This window comes from Trichomycterus rosablanca, chromosome 15 (assembly GCF_030014385.1).
Source record: "Trichomycterus rosablanca isolate fTriRos1 chromosome 15, fTriRos1.hap1, whole genome shotgun sequence".
In the NCBI taxonomy this organism is placed as follows: domain Eukaryota; kingdom Metazoa; phylum Chordata; class Actinopteri; order Siluriformes; family Trichomycteridae; genus Trichomycterus; species Trichomycterus rosablanca.
The window spans coordinates 8,358,377-8,379,958 of NC_086002.1; the positions used below are offsets into that span (position 1 = coordinate 8,358,377).

The window sequence follows — 21,582 nt, forward strand, 5'->3', positions numbered from 1 at the left end:
TATGTTCAGTGAATGTATCCACATAAAATTTATACACAATGTCTTTTAAACTTATAACTATATATACACACGTGTATAATATCAACAGCAAAAATAATTGATAGAGGTGAAAACAATCTGGGCAAATACAATTGTACTTTGTTGCAAAGTTGTGGTTGGCAACTGCATCTGCAGGGTAAGACAAATTTGGTTTTTGGTAGCTTCGGGATTTAATTTTGGCCCTCTTACTTTTGGCAAATTGACTGCCATACCCCAAAGATACTCAAAATGGACTCAAGAATGAATCTCAAAACTCCCAATATTTTTAATAGTATCACCTTAATTTCTAGTAACCATTTGTGTATGTGGGGGTTATACGTGTATGTGACTTCAGTCCACACAAGGAAAAACGTCCTACTATTACTTTTAATAATTGTTTTCAAAAATTACGTTTTAAAATTATTATTAGATTGACAATAAAATAATATAATTTTCCACTACTGAAATCATTTAATCAAAAAAACAAGTTTAACTAAGTTTAAAAGTTGACTCAATTTAAATTATTTTTTATCTCTTTTTATGTAGATAGGTAGACAGAGAGACAGACAGTGTATTTTTTATTTTTTTTACTTGAACATAAATCCAAGCACATTTAGGTTTTTAGGTCAAGTCGACATGTTTTCTGTTCTCTCAGTACAGGAAGCAGTGCCAAAATTAGTGTGTGGGAAAACCACACGCTACAGATATGCATGTACTTAAGTCTAAACAGCAGGAGTATTTCCTTATTTGTGAACGTTAACCTAATGTTTAGTATGCTTGTTTACTGTGGTGTCATTATGGGTTTGGCAGTAGGTTATTGTGTGCATGGAACACATTGTATTAAAGCTTACAGTACATGTAACATACAAACTGACTGAACTGCACGTAGATAACATCAGCTGCGTACCAAATAGCGCATTACTCCCTATACCTTAACAGACAGCAAACTGTTTTCAGTCCTATGGTACATTGTATAGACACCTCTCATGTCGGTACATTGATTGGTTTCATAGTTATGTTAAATGTGCTATATTGTGTTAAATATGATATATCCAGTATTAAAGCAATAGATGGCAAAATTCACACGCTAGTGCGCTACGTAGTGAACATGGTGCGGTTTAGGACAGTCTGGTACAAGTCAGGCGCTCGGTGATTGGATGAGACGGTACTGAAGTGCGCGTGTTCTCTCCAAACAACCGCATGTGGAAGTTGCGCAGGACGCACACACTGAATAACGAGATCAGATGACTTGCTATGAGAATCTTTCTTTTCTTTAGAAAACTATTTGGTAGTTGTTAACGAAACTGCTTGGACATTAACTGGGTGTGAATGTGGAAATATGAGACACAGCTCATTGAAACATCAAATGGATGCACTGAAACTTCTGCATGAAGTGCATTCTTATAATAAGCTTAGAAATAACCCGGTATCGTCCAACAAAACTCAAACTTTGGCCGAGAAGGCTAGAGAAAGCTTACTAACTCGTTTCGAGGAGATATTATCGCAGATCATATCTATAGAACAAGATTTAATAGACCATCTTCCCGAAGACATGAAGACTTTTCTCCGACACAAGGTGAGGTCCTTAGGTTATCTGAAGTCATGTCAATATTTATAATATGACCATTTGGTCCAAGTTCATAAATATTATATTATATTTCATATTCCAGGACAGCGTGGATCTGAACAACATTTGTTTGAGAATGTGTGTGAGTGAAAGCGGGTATCAGTCGGACAGAAATCTGAAGGAGCTCCGTGTCTGTCTGCAGCTCATTGTGAACAACCTGCTGTCAGCAGTGCGCGATCAGAATAATGTATCGTCTGCAGGAGCCACTCGGCGCTTAATGGGGATATCCATCACTTTACCTGACATCTGAACAGCCGGCTTATCTGCAGAGGTGCCTGTTTAAATGCAGACCTGACAGCCGTTTTGCCTATATAAATTGTTAAAGAAGTAGAGTTGAAGTAGAGTTGGAGCAGTTGGAGCAGGATATGCACCAAGTCTGGCTAAAAGAACAAGTGACAAAACTCAAATCTACCTCAGAGGAACAGTGGATCCATCTGCCAGTGTCAGGACAAGGACCTGCTACAAGAATGCACCTTAAAACTACACTGAAGTTTTGTTGTTGATCACATAACCAAAAAAATAGTGGGAACAGGAGCTGCTTACCTGCAGGACAGCTTCTAATCCTATTTAAAGCTTGCTTGATTGTGGACTGTGTCAACCATACATTTCCAGTTTCTTATTTGCTATCAACCTAAATGACTGTGTGCATATTTCTAACCCAGCATATTTAAAGAGAACTAACAATAAACTTATAAAAGAATTCAAATTCATAAACATGATTAGCAACGTGTGTTTCATTTATTTATTCAAAGAATGAACACTTGAACATTAAACAAAAAATCTATTTATTTATTTGGATTTTAACATCATGTTTTACACACTTTGGTAACTTTTGTGTGGGTTTCCCCCGGAAGAAACCCACACAGACACGGGGAGAACATGCAAACTCCACTCTGAAAGGACCCGGACCGCCCCTGGGGATCGAACCCTGGACCTCCTTGCTGTGAGGCGACAGTGCTACCCACCGAGCCACCCTTAAAAAAAGCTACATCTAAATCATTTTTATCCCAAGACTGGATAATCCTAAATGGGGGGGGGGGATTTAACAAATGAGGTCAGATGCAACTCTTGCATGGATTAATTAAAAAAAATGCCACCACAGAGGCTCTTTGTGAATAAGATTTAAGATTTTAGGATTAGAAGGCATTACCACTTGTGATTTTTGACTTCTGTTGCAGTCTGTACCTTAAAGACCTACTAGGACAGAACTGATGTCACTGTTTGCTTGATATTTTGCCAGACAGATTGGCTTCATAATTCGATATAGGTTTCGAGATTGCTAGTACGCTTATTTACTCCATTATGCATATGGCATGGGCCCATGATCCTGTATGATTTATTCAGTAAAATAAAATTTTTATTCTTTCATCCTTTTTAAAAAATAAAAGCTGCCTTGACAATGTTGGTGCCACCTGAAGCCAGTTTTATTCATCTATTCATATACAGGATTTACCAGTTGACTGTACAATCAGACATTTATTTTTATCTCAATGATGTCAAACAGGACATACCTATAATGCCTTTGCCTTAGCAAGCAGTTAAACGGGTGTAACAGGTTCAGTAGCTGACTGAGCAAAAAGTATGTGACTAGCTTTATTTGTGCTGCACCTAAACAAACAAAAATTTGGGTTTGACACGTCTTATTGAAGAAAACGCAAATTACCAAGCTAATGTCAAGGCTGGGCCTCACACAAAATTATATAATAATATTTAGTTGTCCTGTGGTTTGGCTAGTTTTAGGTTTAATTACTTTAAAAAAATATGCTACTCTCCAGCTACTGCATATGTCCACAGGCAACAGCCAAACACTGTATACATAACACTGTATTAATAAAAAACTAAAAACATTTTAACCTAAGAATCTAAGGGCAGTTACAAAGACATTTCTGTTTGTAAATTAAGCTATAATTCTGTAGCAGGCTGGTGGGTGGGTGTCTGGGTCTAAACCACTTAAGGCAGCTTGTCTGTTTGTCTTAGAACCACTTGAAGCAGCCTGTCTGTCCCAAAGGAAATTTAGGAAAAACAAAAAGAGTGATGATAATCAACCATCACCCAATTTCCTTTTTAATATTACTGTCCTCAGTAGAGGAATATTTGCTCATTTACCACAGATGCAGTGGGTACAGATAAACTCAAACAACAGTGGTGTACTCCTAGATGCAGTGGTCAATACTTTTATTGTTTTCACTATTACAAATAAGGTGAAAATATCTGGAGCACACAGTGAACATATTTGATGTCAAGAAGATGATCTCAGTAAGGTTTGTATAGAACACTCTCTATATGTATGGACAAAAGTATTGGGACACCCCTTCTTATTACTGAATTCATGTGTCTCAGCCACAACAACTGCTAACAATACATGAAGAAAAGCTTGGTTTAAAGAAACTCCAGTGGCCTGATCTCAGTACCAGATCTCAGCATCACTGAACAGTGTTGGAATGAACTGGAACATCAACTGAGGCTTTCTTGGCCAGCATCAGTGCCAAGTCATCCAAATGCTCTTTAGACTGAACGGTCACAAATTCCAGTGGGCAAACTTAAGACTTGCGAATTTTGATGCACAAAAGCCCATAAAATTATACTTCATGCCCTGTTTTCTTTTATATTAATTTTCACCAGCCACCTAGTTCTAGTCAGGGTCGAGGTGGGTTTGATGCCACCCAGAAACTGGGTGCAAGACATGGATACATACAGAGAAGTGCACCTAACCTAGGTGACAAACTGAACATTAACTTACTTAGATCCATAGACGATTTAAATGATCTCAGCCTGGACAAAACCCAAGCAGTCAATGATGAGAACATACCAAATTCTTTACAAACGTAAACCCCAGGGCAAAGATAAATAAGCTCCAGGACTTGTTCAAGTGCTTTTTTTAAACTGTTATGTTAAATGCCCACTAGATAGCGCAATAAGCCAGCTGTTGCAAAACAAAGTTGACTCCTGAAGTACACGCTGGACCGGGTGTTCTCAGGGCATCACGCACCCAAACTTTACCCAATCACTCTATTGCTTACAAATAGAGACAAACTAATACGCATGTCCACTTACAGCAAAAATATTTAAAGTTGACCAGGGCAACTCAGGTGTGGCAGCATTTTTTATTAATTGATTTTTTGTAGAAGTAAAAATCCATGATGGAGTCAAATTAAATGTTATTGAACTCTTCAGTATAACCCATTTGACAACCAATATTTATCCATGAAGACTGAATTGCTGTATGCCTGTTCCCATGCATACAAGGTGCATACATGGTGCATACATGGTGCATACATAGTGTGGGTGAGTCTGCCAATAAATGCAAAACGTGGGTGTAAATAGACATAAGGTGAATAGAAATAAGGTCAGCAGGGGTGTTATGAATTTATGTATTTAGTGACAGTTGATCATTTGTGGAATATTATGACCTGGATCAGGTTTGATTCCATACAGTAGAGGTCACCCTATACACACAATGTCGCCCATTATCCAAAAAGAAGGATTTGGTCATAAAAAGGTTTTTTAAAGTAGAAATAGATCCACCGTGAACAATCATCTAAAGACCTGATGATTTTATTATATATACTAAATGACCAAAAGTTTGTGGACGGGCAATCAAAACATAAGCTTCCCATCCAACACATTTAACACCCTTGGTTCAGATTTTTCACTGTTAATTATAAAGATAAATCAGATAAATCAGTTATCTGTTAAGATAAATCAGTATAGTTGGGAAGTTGGGAACAGAAAACGCTTAAAACTGTGTTAAGGCCTGAGCTATACTCAACACCATTATGAGCTTCAAAAAATGTTAGCGCAGCAAAGAATAATTCTGGTTTCTGAAAGGTTTTCAGGGTAGAAATTGTTGTACCGTAAACAATTAATCACCAAACGAAGCACTGAGGATTCCCTTCTGACTAATGTGATCAGAAGCTTGTGGACACCCAAACCTAACCATTACAGCCCACAAATCAAGCACACCTGGTGCGAATTATGAACTAATTATTAATCCCCTGTGAGCTGAATCAGTTTATGGAAAGCTTCAAACTCGGTAGAGTAGAGAGCAGATCTCCACAGGTGAGTTTAAGAAAGCTTAATCGATATAGTTTATTAGTAAGCCAAGTTGCACAACAGCAGATATATAAAGTTAATTAATTTTATTTATCAACTTCTTAGACCAAGAACCAGCCTGGATTAAACCAAACCAAGCTTTACCTGTAAGTTTTCCCACAGAAACACACACAATAGATAGGGCTGATGAAGCCAAAATCTTTTGTCACATACAGTATATGAAATGTGGTTATAATAGGAATGGAGATATTAATTTACATTTTCATCATTTAGCAGACACTTTTATCTAAAGCAACTTACATTATACAGTCTATGCAAATGAATGTTAAGGGCCTTGCTCAAGGGCCCAAGGGTTTAAACCAACTTTCTGCTTACTAATCCAGTACTTTAACCACTAGGCTACAACTGCCTACCAAAATAGTACTTTTGTGATAGAAAAAAGTTACTTGTGTGTTTGTAATCATATTAATTTGACAAATCAAATGATAAAAAAGGGGAAGTTGATGTTACTGGCTGCCACCCTCTATTCATATTGTTGAAGCTGGGCACTGGTACCTCAGTGGTAAATACTCGACTAGTATTCAGAAAGTTGCCAGTTCAAGCCCTGCCACTGTTGGGCCCCTTATCAAGACTCTTAATGGCCAAACTTGTATTTAGTCATAATTGTAGGTTACTTTGGATAAAAGTATCTGCTAAATGCCACAAAACTTGGATTTTTGTTCAGTAGAAGCAGGTGTTATTAAGTCTTAATCTAAAAGGTTTGCATTTTAGTAAAAGTAAAAGGTCCTGAAAAGAGGTCACTTTTATGTAGTATTGTTATTAAACACACTTAAAAAATTAAATATACTGTATAATGCTTTCTCATGCATTTTGAAAATTATGTATGTTAGAAATAAAAAAAAATTTGAATTTTAATTAATTGTCATTTATTCCAGTAATTGCAGCTGCTATGATTTAAAGCAAGTACCATCTCTGCCATGGCCTAAATATCCAGGTGTAATAAGATACATTTATTGTTTTAAATGTGTTCAAGACTGCAACTCCTTTAGATGTACTTTACACATTTACAGTACATTTAACACCTCATGCTCTATTTTAACTAATAATTAATAAAATAAAATGTATAATCTGTGATTTCCATACATTCTATGAACAAATTATAAACTAATGACTATTTAATTTTATCATTAGTTTCTTTAGTTTTGTCTTCTTACTCTGATAATTTACTTTGAAATTACATTACATGCAAAGGTCTCTTGTGCAATAAATGACATGGAAAAAAAACAAATTTATATCAAAATCTCCATTAAAAAGGGATGTCCTTGTTATCCCTTTGTGTTGGCCAAAAAACCAAGCACGCTTTTTCCAGTTTACACTTTATACAAAACTAGTTGTTGTAAATTGGGATTGTTTGTATGTCATCTCTGACAAAATGCCAATCAAAGACATGTAATATAAAACAGACAAGTGCTGACCTAAGATCCCTAGATTCTTTATGTAATAATCTTTAAGTAATAAAAATAATCTGTTATTTTGTCAAAGAATAAGACCGCTAAAATGAAACCATTGGCTTGTCTGAGGGTTATCATATGGCCCAGAGCATTTTGCTGTAGCGTTGCTAATGTGGTGTGGAAAGTACCCTACATAAAAACACTTTGATATTCAGGCTGATCTACAACCAGCTTTTGGGACTGTAGTACTACATCTTGGAACCCTTAATTTTTTTTTATTAGAATTGTCCTCTGGCACTCAGAGTTTGCTCCATGGCTGTTTTGTTGTTGGCATCCTGATTATTTGATATACAGTATTTGATAGTTTGGCCTCAACGTGTTGTTTATGTGATGGGGCTAAACCCAGTGACCCTGATGCTGGTCTCGGTTGCAGTAATGGCGACCTGATGTGGGTTCGGGTTATACAGGTCCCAACAAGGTTTGTTCCAGACATTGTTGAGAACAGTGGGTGGTTGGGTCATTGTGTCACTTCCCATGACCTGGCGAGTCCAGACAGAGATGGGTGAGTCAGTGATGAGTGCAGTATGAGGGAGGAATTGGGGTGGGACAAGCTTTGCAGGGGGCTCTGCCATGCCAGTGCTCGTTCTGTCTGGATATTTTTTTTTCCGTTCTTTTTTTGTTAGTCCCCTTTTCTGTCATTCTTTATCTGCTCCCCTGGGTTCCATTTCCTGCTTTTATTCATTTGTTATACTTTTGGATTGCCATTTCAATTTATCCTGTATGTTTATTGCATATTAAGTTTAATGTAGATTTTTTTACATCAAAAACAGTCATACAGCAACTAAGAATATGTAAGGTTTTATTGACATTTACATTTGTAACATGACCTTTAATTAACTGGTTGGTGATTATAACTGGTGACTCTGTTCCCAATAAATAGTGTTAGTTTGTTAAAAATACATGAGACCAACCATGTCATGTGCTATGAGGCTGCTTTGCAAAAAGGAAAGCCCTACTTTTTAAAACATTTATAAGTTTTACTTTTTGCACAGCAGCCAAGGCTTATGCAATGGCAGACCAAATGGGGTTTAAAAAAAAAAAGTTGCACCTAAAAAGTGTTAGGATTCCTAGATGGGGCGGCACGGTGGGTAGCACTGTTGCCTCACAGCAAGAAGGTCCTGGGTTCGATCCCCAGGTGGGGCGGTCCGGGTCCTTTCTCTGCGGAGTTTGCATGTTCTCCCCGTGTCTGTGTGGGTTTCCTCCGGGAGATCCAGTTTTCTCCTACAGTTCAAAAACACGCAGTTAGGTTAATTGAAGACACTGAATTGCCCTATAGGAGAGTGTGTGTGTGTGTCTGCCCTGCGATGGACTGGCGCCCCGTCCAGGGTGTTACTGTTTGCCTTGCGCCCATTGAAAAGCTTGGATAGGCTCCATACAGGCTAGGTGTATGTCATGTGAATTTGCAGATGCTAACATGCCGTTAAATTAAACACACAGACACAATGGGTCATGTCTGAGGAAGGAAAGGCTGACTTGGATCCTACATTAGCGGCTCCTACTGTGTTCTTGAGGTGCCAGTGTGAGTGGTAAAAGTGGTGAAATACTTCATGCCTTAGCTTACAGTTGGAATCTGATGCTAGTCAGTGAAGTTTTGATTGGTGGGTGTAGGTAATTGGTTATGGCTATATTGAGAGAGATGTGGCCAAAAAATGCCTTAAGAGCCTATAATGCTAAAAGTTTATGTCCAGTTTCCCTGTGTTCAGCATCATTTTCTTGTTTTCCACACCTCCAACCTTTTCCATCCTCTGAAGCCAGACAGGCGGCCATAGTGAATATATGTGTGTCTGGGTGTTTGTGTGTGGTATGAGTCCTTCAAAAACACCCTATTCTTGCTGGGGGGTCTGAAGATGTTTCATCCTTATGATATCCCCACCCTGTCCTTTCTTTTATCTTCTCTGTAAAGGCCAGATGGCGTTGATGCTTTCTTTATTATTAGTCACTAAATGAAACTTCTTTTCGAAGAGGAATAAATTGTGATATCTTTCTTTCTTCTCCCTCACCCCCCCTCTATCCAAACGAATAGTGTGGTCATGAAAGAGTTATGTGGCGAGTTGTTGGTGTGGGCCGAACTCTCTTTGTGGGGTCTGCAGTAGTCAGATCTTGTACTCATTTCTCACAGTTCATCTCTTTACAAATCCTTCCATTACTATAACATCTTTCTTCTTGTTCCAGCACATGGTTAATTAGCTTGAAGGCATGAGTGATGGGACCTTTACAGTTGATTCATACTCTGATCTCTCACTTTGTTCTGTTCTCCTGTTTATTTTATTTTTTGGACATTTTGCTTCCTAATGCAAATTTCACAGGCAGCTCTGACTCAGTCTAACAGGCAACTCTGTGCATGTGTGCTTTTGCCTAAATAATATGGCAAGATGTGGTAATTTGTCAAACCTCCATTACTAATCCAAGTCAGTGTCCTATTATATTTGTAATTTACACTTTAGTGTTTTAGTTTGTAGAGTAATTTATACTTGTAACATGGTCCCCTAATTCATTGTTGTCACTTATAGCTTGACTACAGCTATTGACTGCTCATATAAATAATGATAGTTTGGCTGCACCATTTACAAGCCTTGCATGCATTGCAATGAAACAAAGGCATTGTTAAAATCTCCAAAAGCTGGTCAAACAGTTGTTCATTGTACAATATACAGTGTATCACAAAAGTGAGTACACCCCTCACATTTCTGCAGATATTTAAGTATATCTTTTCATGGGACAACACTGACAAAATGACACTTTGACACAATGAAAAGTAGTCTGTGTGCAGCTTATATAACAGTGTAAATTTATTCTTCCCTCAAAATAACTCAATATACAGCCATTAATGTCTAAACCACCGGCAACAAAAGTGAGTACACCATTTAGTGAAAGTTCCTGAAGTGTCAATATTTTGTGTGGCCACCATTATTTCCCAGAACTGCCTTAACTCTCCTGGGCATGGAGTTTACCAGAGCTTCACAGGTTGCCACTGGATTGCTTTTCCACTCCTCCATGACGACATCACGGAGCTGGCGGATATTCGAGACTTTGCGCTCCTCCACCTTCCGCTTGAGGATGCCCCAAAGATGTTCTATTGGGTTTAGGTCTGGAGACATGCTTGGCCAGTCCATCACCTTTACCCTCAGCCTCTTCAATAAAGCAGTGGTCGTCTTAGAGGTGTGTTTGGGGTCATTATCATGCTGGAACACTGCCCTGCGACCCAGTTTCCGGAGGGAGGGGATCATGCTCTGCTTCAGTATTTCACAGTACATATTGGAGTTCATGTGTCCCGCAATGAAATGTAACTCCCCAACACCTGCTGCACTCATGCAGCCCCAGACCATGGCATTCCCACCACCATGCTTGACTGTAGGCATGACACACTTATCTTTGTACTCCTCACCTAATTGCCGCCACACATGCTTGAGACCATCTGAACCAAACAAATTAATCTTGGTCTCATCAGACCATAGGACATGGTTCCAGTAATCCATGTCCTTTGTTGACATGTCTTCAGCAAACTGTTTGCGGGCTTTCTTGTGTAGAGACTTCAGAAGAGGCTTCCTTCTGGGGTGACAGCCATGCAGACCAATTTGATGTAGTGTGCGGCGTATGGTCTGAGCACTGACAGGCTGACCCCCCACCTTTTCAATCTCTGCAGCAATGCTGACAGCACTCCTGCGCCTATCTTTCAAAGACAGCAGTTGGATGAGACGCTGAGCACGTGCACTCAGCTTCTTTGGACGACCAACGCGAGGTCTGTTCTGAGTGGACCCTGCTCTTTTAAAACGCTGGATGATCTTGGCCACTGTGCTGCAGCTCAGTTTCAGGGTGTTGGCAATCTTCTTGTAGCCTTGGCCATCTTCATGTAGCGCAACAATTCGTCTTTTAAGATCCTCAGAGAGTTCTTTGCCATGAGGTGCCATGTTGGAACTTTCAGTGACCAGTATGAGAGAGTGTGAGAGCTGTACTACTAAATTGAACACACCTGCTCCCTATGCACACCTGAGACCTAGTAACACTAACAAATCACATGACATTTTGGAGGGAAAATGACAAGCAGTGCTCAATTTGGACATTTAGGGGTGTAGTCTCTTAGGGGTGTACTCACTTTTGTTGCCGGTGGTTTAGACATTAATGGCTGTATATTGAGTTATTTTGAGGGAAGAATAAATTTACACTGTTATATAAGCTGCACACAGACTACTTTTCATTGTGTCAAAGTGTCATTTTGTCAGTGTTGTCCCATGAAAAGATATACTTAAATATCTGCAGAAATGTGAGGGGTGTACTCACTTTTGTGATACACTGTACATAAAACAAGTGTCTAATTCTCACTGTCAAAAAGGAAACACAAATTTGTCTGGATGGTTAGATGGTTAGTTATGAACCATAACCAAAAAACCGGCATGGCTGAAAAATTGGTGTCTACTGTCCACAGTAAAGCAAGCTGTTGGTTACCACTAGCTTACACCAATATAAAGTTCTAGCTAGATAAAATTTCCCTATTAAATATTACAAATAATAATTACAATTTTAGCATGCGTTTGTAAAAAGTAAACCTATGCGAACATACATAGTACATGCCGATTGACCAGAAGCGATGATAGAACCCAGGTCCCCAGGATCCATAATACCTAATGTACCACCTCACCATGCTAAAAGCATTATAGTTATATACTTTATTCAGTAAATTATACCTTTAATTAACTTTATTTGTAGATCCTTAGTCATATGTTTAGAGTAGCCCATGGTTGTTGGGTGTTACACAGGTGGGTAGCACTGTTGCCTCAAAGCAAGAAGGTCCTGGGTTTGATTCCCAGGTAAAGTGGTCCGGGGTTTTTTTGTCTGGAGTTTGCATGTTCTCCCCGTGTCTGCGTGGGTTTTTCTCCGGGAGCTCCAGTTTTCTCCCACAGTCCAAAGGCATGCAAGTGAGGTGAACTGGAGATACAAAATTGTCCATGACTGTGTTTAACATTAAAAACTTGAACTGATTAATTTTGTGTAACCAGTAATTACCCGTCCTGTCATGTAACCAAAGTGTGTAAAAAATGATGTTAAAATACTAATAAAGAAATTTAATTTCTAGCCACTAATGTGTGGAAATAAAATAAATGGAAAAAAAAAAACTTGTGGTAGAATACTTGCCCTCCCACCCGCTGTGCTGCTGTGTTTGTGTGTGTACGTGTACATATGAGTAACCTCATATACCCCCTGCTATCTCACGAGTTGGATATTGCCTCCAAAAGTGTGTGTGTGGGGGGGGGGGGGGTTTGTCTGCCCATCTGCCCCCCAGACTGTAACCCCCAGGTCTAGCTCTGTAGCCGAAGGGACTTTTTCTTGCAGGCTTTGTGTGATTCATCATTAAGTCACAGAAGAGGGTGACGTTCTCCTGCGTGATCTTATCCTTCCTGCTGCAAAAAAAAAGAGAATCTGGTTATTTTTAGTATAAGAAATCTTAAAATAGGTCCTGTTGCATGTAATCTTACCTCTTGAAGGAAGCCTGGTCACATTTTTGCTTGCTGAAATCAAATATGCTTTGAATGAAGTCACGAATCATGACTTCATAGGGGTTTCCACCTCCTCCCAAGTGGTTAATTTGCACTTTGCTTGATTTTGTTTAAGGTTCAAGATAAGAAATATTTACATATTAGTTCTGCAGCTCTCAGTTGGAAAATATAAAGATGTTGATTAAAAAGAGCTTATGCTGTAGTGACATTGTAAATGGAAGTCATTTCAGGTCACTTTGTGTTTATAGACTTTTGTTCTGTTTTTCTTTTTGCTTTTTTTGATTATGGTAAAGGCATGTATAAGACCAAACCACACTAAGAGCCATTATCTTCACATAAAAGCTTGGAACATTGGTGAATACAGCAAGGTGTGGCCAATTATGACCAAAGGACTGTGGAGAGCCGTCCTGTCCAATGAGTTCAGGTTTTCGATCCACACCTATTTCTAACAGGTGTAAAAAATACATTTGATAAAATATACATTGCATGGTGCTCTTGGTCAAGTCATAAAATATTTTATTTATATTTATTTTCCATAAAAATACAAACACTACAGATTTCTATACAAAATATACACCGATCAACCATAACATTAAAACCACCTCCTTGTTTCTACACTCACTGTCCATTTTATCAGCTCCACTTACCATATAGAGGCACTTTGTAGTTCTACAATTACTGACTGTAGTCCATCTGTTTCTTTACATAGTTTTTTTAGCCTGCTTTTACTCTGTAAAGGGCCTGACTTTACATCTACAAGGTGGACCAACTAGGTAGGAGTGTCCAATAGAGTGGACAGTGAGTGGACACGGTATTTAAAAACTCCATCAGCGCTGCTGTGTCTGATCCACTCATACCAGCACAACACACACTAACACACCACCACCATGTCAGTGTCACTGCAGTGCTGAGAATGATCCACCACCTAAATAATACCTGCTCTGTGGACGTCCCGTGGGGGTCCTGACCATTCAAGAACAGCATGAAAGGGGGCTAACAAAGCATACAGAGAAATAGATGGACTACAGTCAGTAATTGTAGAACTACAAAGTGCTTTTATATGGTAAGTGAAGCTGATAAAATGAACAGTGAGTGTAGAAACAAGGAGGTGGTTTTAATGATATGGCTGATCTGTGTATATAAGCATTTCTATAACTTAAGTAAACAATGAATCCTGGAAGGATTTAATGAAAGTTAAAATACATCAATCTGGAAAAGATACAAAGCCACAAACACAGGAAAACATCTAAAGAACTGCGAAACTCACTCATTAAGGTGAGAGTTCATGAGCATTCCACCATAACTGGATTATCCATAAAGGAGTTGCAAGGCAGAGACCACTGCAAAAACTACTGCAAACCAAGAGGAACACCATCATACGGTATGCCAAAAACACCTTGATACCCACAAATCTCTTGTGATAATGTTCAGTGTCTGGCTAATAAAAGTTGAACTATTTGGAAGACACTGGTTCCTGTAAATCTGGCCTGAAGCTAATACAGCATTGCACAATAGGAACAGCACACCAAGAATCAAACTCGGGATGCATTGCTGCTTCAGGGCCTGAGCGACTTGCATAAGTGACTAAACCACAAATTCTATTAGACTCTCTTGAAAAAGAAAGTCTGCATCAATCTGTATTATCTGGATTACACCTCTACATATCTCAGCAAAAACAAAAAGGTGTTAACACTCAAAGTTCAAGTTCAGATTTTAAGCCAACCTGCTTTAGACGTTGTGAACTTGAACCCAATTTATATGTGGCAGGATCTTAAACAGGCAATTCATGTGCAAAAATCTACCCCAAACCTGATCAGGACAAAGCAAGTAAAGATGAATGTATGTTAAACAAAAATGTAAATAGCTATCAGATGGGTATCCCATTTTGTCAATATTTATGGAATAATATTGACATACATAACTGCACAATTACATTAAAATTGTTGTCTGATTATTTGAAATCATCTAATCACCCTCATTTTCCTTTACTTAATATTGTTTAATAGCTGGCTCAGACAAGACTAATTATGAAAACAACAAAAAATCATCACAATGTCAGTCAAATCTTAGCAACTGTCATTCTGACTTGTAAAATCCACAGAGATCATTAAACTTTATTCCCCAACTCTGTGCGACCACAAAATCGGGCTTTAAAGAGCCTGTTAATTTATCTCCAGCTTACTATCTGTTTTAATAATGTGCTCAAGTCACTCTTTTTCCCACCAGATGCCTGGCTGACTCCTTGCTGACTAAGTGTCTATTTGAGAAAACAGGAAGCGTATGGGCGGCCTTGTGTTTTGGAGTCAACAAGTGCTGAAGGTTCACAAAATGGTGGACAGGTTTTATTGGTGACTTGCAGCTGCACTACCAAAAATAAACCATGTCAAGATGGCGAATAAGGACTAATATACACTGATCAGCCATAACATTAAAACCACCTCCTTGTTTCTACACTCACTGTCCATTTAATCAGCTCCACTTACCATATAGTAGTCCATCCGTTTCTCTACATACCTTTTTAGCCCCCATTCATGCTGTTCTTCAATGGTCAGGACCCCCACAGAGTAGGTATCATTTGGGTGGTGAATCATTCTCAGCACTGCAGTGACACTGACGTGGTGGTGTGTTAGTGTGTGTTGTGCTGGTATGAGTGAATAAGACAGCAGCGCTGATGGAGTTTTTAAACACCTCAATATCACTGCTGGACTGAGAATAGTCCACCAACCAAAAATATATCTAGCCAACAGCGCCCTGTGGGCAGCGTCCTGTGACCACGGATGAAGGTCTAGAAGATGACCAACTCAAACAACAGCAATAGATGAGTGATCGTCTCTTGACTTTACATCTACAAGGTGGACCAACTAGGTAGGAGTGTCTAATAGAGTGGACAATGAGTGGACACGGTATTTTAAACACTCCAGCAGCGCTGCTGTATCTCATCCACTCATGCCAGCACAACCACCACCACCATGTCAGTGTCACTGCAGTGCTGAAAATGATCCACCACCTAAATAATACCTACTCTGTGGTGGTTCTGTGGGGGTCCTGACCATTGAAGAACAGGGTAAAAGCAGACTAAAAAAGTATGTGAAGTAATAGATGAATTACAGTCAGTAATTGTAGAACTACAAAGTGCTTCTATATGGTAAGTGGAGCTGATAAATTGGACAATGAGTGTACAAACAAGGTGGTTTTAATGTTATGGCTGATCAGTGTATAACGTATTTGTTTATACAAATAAATAATTAACAAAAAAAATAAACATGCCCTGTCAGGGCCAATGCAAGTCAACGTGTTAGTTTTAAAAAAATGAACAGGGAAGGTGTTGAAAGAGAGGGGGCGAGTGGGCTTTGGTTTCATGTTTACATAGTAAAAAACACCCAGTTTCAGTCACACTGTCCAGTATCTACATCAGTGTCAGAGTCCACCAATCTCTGTTTATCACTCGGTTTTATAATGACATAATGCAGTGTTGAGGTCATACAGTGGTTCCTGTGGAGGCGAATAAATTGCAAGTGTCAGGACAACCTGTCAGTCAATCTCTCATCAGTCCACTGATTTAACCTTGCCTCCCTCTTTTCATGTGGCTTGTGTTAATTTGAGACTTCAAGGCTGCACTTTCTGCCATCACAAGCCACATTTTTTTTGGTGTGTAATGCGTTCTCACTCCATTGACTAACCTGACCAAAAATGAGGCATTCTCATTGCAAATCACGGTTTTAAAAACTAAGGTAATTTTGGTCACCTGTTGGGTTTTTTCGGGGGATTCCAAGAATTTTCCCTGCTTTTAAACTTGCATGAATCAGTAAAACTCGATAGTTTTAGTTAAAGGAAAATAACACCACCTGTAGTAATCCTTTCTGTTTTTATAAGGGGTTCAGTGCAAGGCTTGTTTGAGCTCTAGTATCAAAACTTCACTCATTAGTTTGTGGATTTTCAAAAAATATGACAAATGTGTTCTAATTATTTAGTCAAAGAAAAAACATTAAAATCCCAAGATTGACACATGGTACATACTGTAATTGTAAACTTTTCACTTTAACTGTGGATTTAAGCTGTTCTTTTAGAATATGTTTAGTGATGTGAAAATGGGCGTTAAACTTTTACTCAACTGCGTCACTTATTTCCTCACACCCCAGCAAGGCTGTAAACTTTGCAAATGAGTAGTTTGATAATTAACCATGGTGGCAAACACCAACTTACCAGCATTAAAACACCAAATGAAGTACAATCTTGTGAAACAGCGGTCTTCCCTCCTTCTAGTACACTGTTTTGGGGACTTGCTGAGGCACAAACCCTTAGTAAGTGAATGTTTTATACTTCAATTTGTCACCCATCTGTGTATAACCTGGGAACTTATGATTGCGTTTGTGTTAGTGGTGGGTTCAATGGCACCCAGAAACAATGGGTGCAAAGTGGAAGTGCTTCCCAGACAAGGTGCCAATTCATTACAAGGTACCAGACATTTACTCATTTACTCACTCATAATAGGGGCAACCTAACGCAGCCAATCCACCTGCTTGTTTTGGCAGACAGTGACCTGATGCAATAATCAAAACCGCTGTTGAACTTTGCCACTCTGTTTTAAGAAAGTGTATAACATGATTAATTAGCTAAAAGCTTCTCTATGTGGCTGGAAGGTTTGCAGTAAATAAAATCTGAATTGATATTATAAAACATTGCTACTCTAATAGAAGTGAACTCTTTTAGAATTACGGTATGCATATTTTCAGGGCACTCAGTGGTTTGTGAAGTATTCAAAAAATGTAAATAATTTATGATGTCATCTCATGAGATGGGGATGTTAATGTTTTTCAGGCTATAACTGCACTATATGGCCAAAAGTTTTTGAACAACTGCCTATGAGCATGCTGGACATCCCACACCGAAGCCCCATTCTACACACTCTTCTGGAAAAGATTCCAAAAAGATTGTCTGTCTGTGGTCATTTGTGTCACAAAGACCATTTGTGAGGTCAGGTGTTTATTTGGGAAGAAAATGCAGATGTTCCAATGCATCTTAAAGGTGTTCGGTCTGGTTGAGGTGAGGGTGCCATGCAGGCACTAACTAAAGTTCTTCCACATCAGACTTATCAAAACATGCCTTTATGGACCTTGCTTTGTGTATGGTGGTGCAGTCCTGCTGGAAAGGTCCTTTCCTCAAATGGTTGCAAAGTTGGTGTCTACACATTTTTGGGCTTGGCTGTAACTAATCCTAAAGAAGCTCTTTTTTTTTTTTTTTTATCTGACAGGTAAATGGATACCAACAGTATGTAAAGTTTTCATGCTTTCAATTTGCACATTAATCTTTGGCTGTCTTTTTAACACTGCTCTGGAGTCCGAGTCTATATTTTGATTTCAGAACAGCTGTAAACGGAATCATCTCCAAACCCCCTCTCTGGAGAACTCTTCATCCTCTTCAACTCTTCAAGTACTGTATTCACTTATGGCTTATGAGTGTCTTTAATTGAAAGGTTACACATATTCACCAGTGCCCCCCTGTCTATCTTTCTGACACAGTCAACCTGGCTGAAAAAGTCTCCTGGGACACATTTGTCTGCAAAAAAGCAAATACTCTGTTTAAAATCCATGTTTCCAATTTGGCAGCACATGGTTTGAATTAGGACTGTATTTATTGAGGTGGGGGAATGGAGGGTTAACCCCAAAGGACAGAGGTGAGAGTTAGATTCCCATATAAGTGATGAAAAACACCCCCGGATTTCTCAGAGTAGCCTGAAACTTTTGATTAGAACAAACTTTGTTGGAACTGGTACAGGAGTAGAGTGATTTGTTTTACCAAAAGCTCAATCCACCACATCTGTAGCATGTATGTGGTTACTGTGAACGACAAATTTTCCTATTGTAAAAAAGAGAACTGAAAATCATTTAACACTTGTAAGAAATTATAATAAGGGTTGTTTTTGGTGCAAGCAGTTTGGTGTGGGTGTGTGTGTGCCTGTGCCTCAAATTCTTTGGAAAAAATATTTGCATGTTAGGCTGAAAAGGTCATATAGGGAGCTGCAAACAAACTCGGGGGAGGTACTGTAAAAAAGCATGTAGTGTAGGTGCCACAAAGCACCAGGCTCCTGGAGACTTGGGCCAGTCTGCACTCTTGCACCAGTCACTGTCTAAGTAGTTTTGCTTATTCTTGTATTCATTGTTTCCAGGTCTTTCTAGACCCATCAAAAAAGAGTCATGAAGGAAAGAACATGTTAAGAGTTAGATTATTTTGCAGTGTTAGTAAGAAATTACTATTGGAATACTCACTCACTCACTTTCTTAACCACTTAAGGGGGGGTTACTGCTGGAACCTATCCCAGCTTTTTAATGGGCGCAAGGCACACAGTAACACCCTGGATGGGACGCCAGTCCATCGCAGGGCAGACACACATACACACACCCATTCACCTATAGGGCAATTCAGTGTCTCCAATTAACCTTTTTTGAATATGGGAGGAAACAGGAGCTCCCGGAGAAAACCCATGCAGACACGGGGAGAACACGCAACCTCCGCACAGAAAGGACCGGGACCGCCCCGCCTGAGGATCGAATCCAGGACCTTCTTGCTGTGAGGCGACAGTGCTACCCACCGAGCCACCGTGCCGCCCTATTGGAATACTGATAAAAGTGAATAAAAGTATGAATGTTTGATCCTATTTTTATGAAGAGCGTTTTCAAGTGTGTGTGTGTGTGTTTCTAGCTCTAATGTAGCTACTAATTCTAGCTAATCACTCTAAAAAAAAAAGATTCATTAAAAGTAATGAATTTCAAATAATTTAACGTGTCTAATAAAACATTTTAACACTACAGTAATCGTGTGCTATAGTGCACACTAAAGGGGGTCAAATGCTGAGGAGTCAGCTTTCAGCAAAACACTGATGTTTACTACATGGTGTTGATGTGTATAATATCCACAGCTCCTCTATCAGTTCTAATCTTTATCGTTATTGAGTTTTTTAACTGACAGTCTTGTTTAAACAATAATTTAAGTGAATTTTCATTTTGAGTCCAGAATCTTAACATTCTATATTAGCGGATTAAAAACGCATGTGGTGGGCAGTAAGGTGGCTAAGTGAGTAGCACAGACGCCTCACAGCAAGAAGGTTCTGGGTTTGATTCCCAGGTGGAGCTGGGTCTGTGTGGAGTTTGCATGTTTTCCCCCGTGTCTGTGTGGGTTTCCTCCGGGAGCTCCAGTTTCCTCCCACAGTCCAACGACGTGCTAGTGATAGCAATTTACCATAATTAATAAAAATATATAAAATTCCTATATCTTACCATATAATTTATTGATGAGCTAGGAATAGGCCATGTTGAACAGGTACATTTTTGGTAGAGCATTCCTAAGATCCTCTGACACAATATTCCAGAGTTTGGGAGTTATATAAAGCAGCTGTATAAAAACAACACTCTTCACTGAATGAACTTTGAGTGATTAACAGGTTTCACACAGTCCTGTATTGGTTAAATGATGCGATTGGAATGGGCTATATAGCATTAAGCAATCAGCAAGATGTAGAGGAGAGAGACCATTTAAGGCTTTAAATGTCACTGACAGGACATTAGCAGGTCTTTGTGGACTTCAGGAGGCAGCCAGAGTAAATTAAGTAAGACCAGTATAATAGAATCAGACATTTGTCTAGTAACAAGTTACAGAATTGTAAACTCATTTTTGAGAGGAAAGAGTCGGTTGTACTAATGTAGAATCTACGCTTAAAAAGTTCCTCAGGATTAATAATTTCAGGAAAAGCATTAGTAAAGGGGATTCATGGGGATTTCAGAAATGCTGTTTAACTAAATAACTCTAAATACCAAGAGTTTCAATACCTTTATTAATAAAGTGTAATCGCTGTAGATTTTCATTCTCTCTATGTATGCTTCTTGCATAATTTTTATGTTTTGATGGAATTTATGTACTGTTATACTTCTATTCTAACCAGTAGTGAACGGTGACCAAAACCTCGGCCCACTAAACACTTACACGTATGTTAACACTTATCAGCCATAACATTAAAACCACCTCCTTGTTTCTACACTCACTGTCCATTTTATCAGCTTCACTTACCATATATGAGCACTTTGTAGTTCTACAATTACTGACTGTAGTCCATCTGTTTCTCTGCATGCTTTGTTAGCCGCCTTTCATGCTGTTCTTGAATGGTCAGGACTCTCCCATGACCACTACAGAGCAGGTATTATTTAGGTGGTGGATCATTCTCAGCACTGCAGTGACACTGACATGGTGGTGGTGTGTTAGTGAGTGTTGTGCTGGTATAAGTGGATCAGACACAGCAGCACTGATGGAGTTTTTAAACACCTCACTGTCACTGCTGGACTGAGAATAGTCCACCAACCAAAAATATATACAGCCAACAGTGCCCTGTGGGCAGCGTCCTGTGACCACTGATGATGGTCTAGAAGATGACCAACTCAAACAGCAGCAATAGATGAGTGATCGTCTCTGACTTTACATCTACAAGGTGGACCAACTAGGTAGGAGTGTCTAATAGAGTGGACAGTGAGTGGACACAGTATTTAAAAACTCCACCAGCGCTGCTGTGACTTAAACCAGCACAACACACACTAACACACCACCACCATGTCATTGTCACTGCAGTGCTGAGAATGAGCCACCACCTAAATAATATCTGCTCTGTGGTGGTCCAGTGGGGGTCCTGACCATTGAAGAACGGTAAAAGCAGGCTAACAAAAAGTATGCAGAGGAACAGATGGACTACAGTCAGTAATTGTAGAACTACAAAGTGCTCTTAAATGGTAGGTGGAGCTAATAAAATGGACAGTGAGTGTAGAAACAGGGAGGTGGTTTTAATGTTATGGTTGATCGGTGTATATATTATATCATATTATATAAGGTTATATAAATA

The 21,582-nt window shown here is 39.1% G+C and overlaps 1 protein-coding gene across 1 annotated transcript; it reads left to right on the forward strand.

The window, feature by feature from the left end:
• The first annotated feature begins 1,357 nt into the window (after nucleotides 1-1,357).
• On the forward strand, nucleotides 1,358-2,341 carry dleu7 (deleted in lymphocytic leukemia 7). Its single transcript, XM_063010841.1, has 2 exons — nucleotides 1,358-1,594; nucleotides 1,689-2,341. The coding sequence occupies exons 1-2, from the start codon at nucleotides 1,358-1,360 to the stop codon at nucleotides 1,893-1,895; spliced, it is 444 nt and encodes a 147-aa protein (XP_062866911.1). The 3' UTR covers nucleotides 1,896-2,341.
• Nucleotides 2,342-21,582: the final 19,241 nt, after the last annotated feature.

Excerpts from the sequence above, each read along its gene's own strand:
- dleu7 (XM_063010841.1), top strand. The coding sequence starts at position 1,358 with ATGAGACACAGCTCATTGAAACATCAAATGGATGCACTGAAACTTCTG. Across the intron at positions 1,595-1,688 it reads AGACTTTTCTCCGACACAAG|GACAGCGTGGATCTGAACAA; the intron begins GTGAGGTCCTTA and ends TTCATATTCCAG.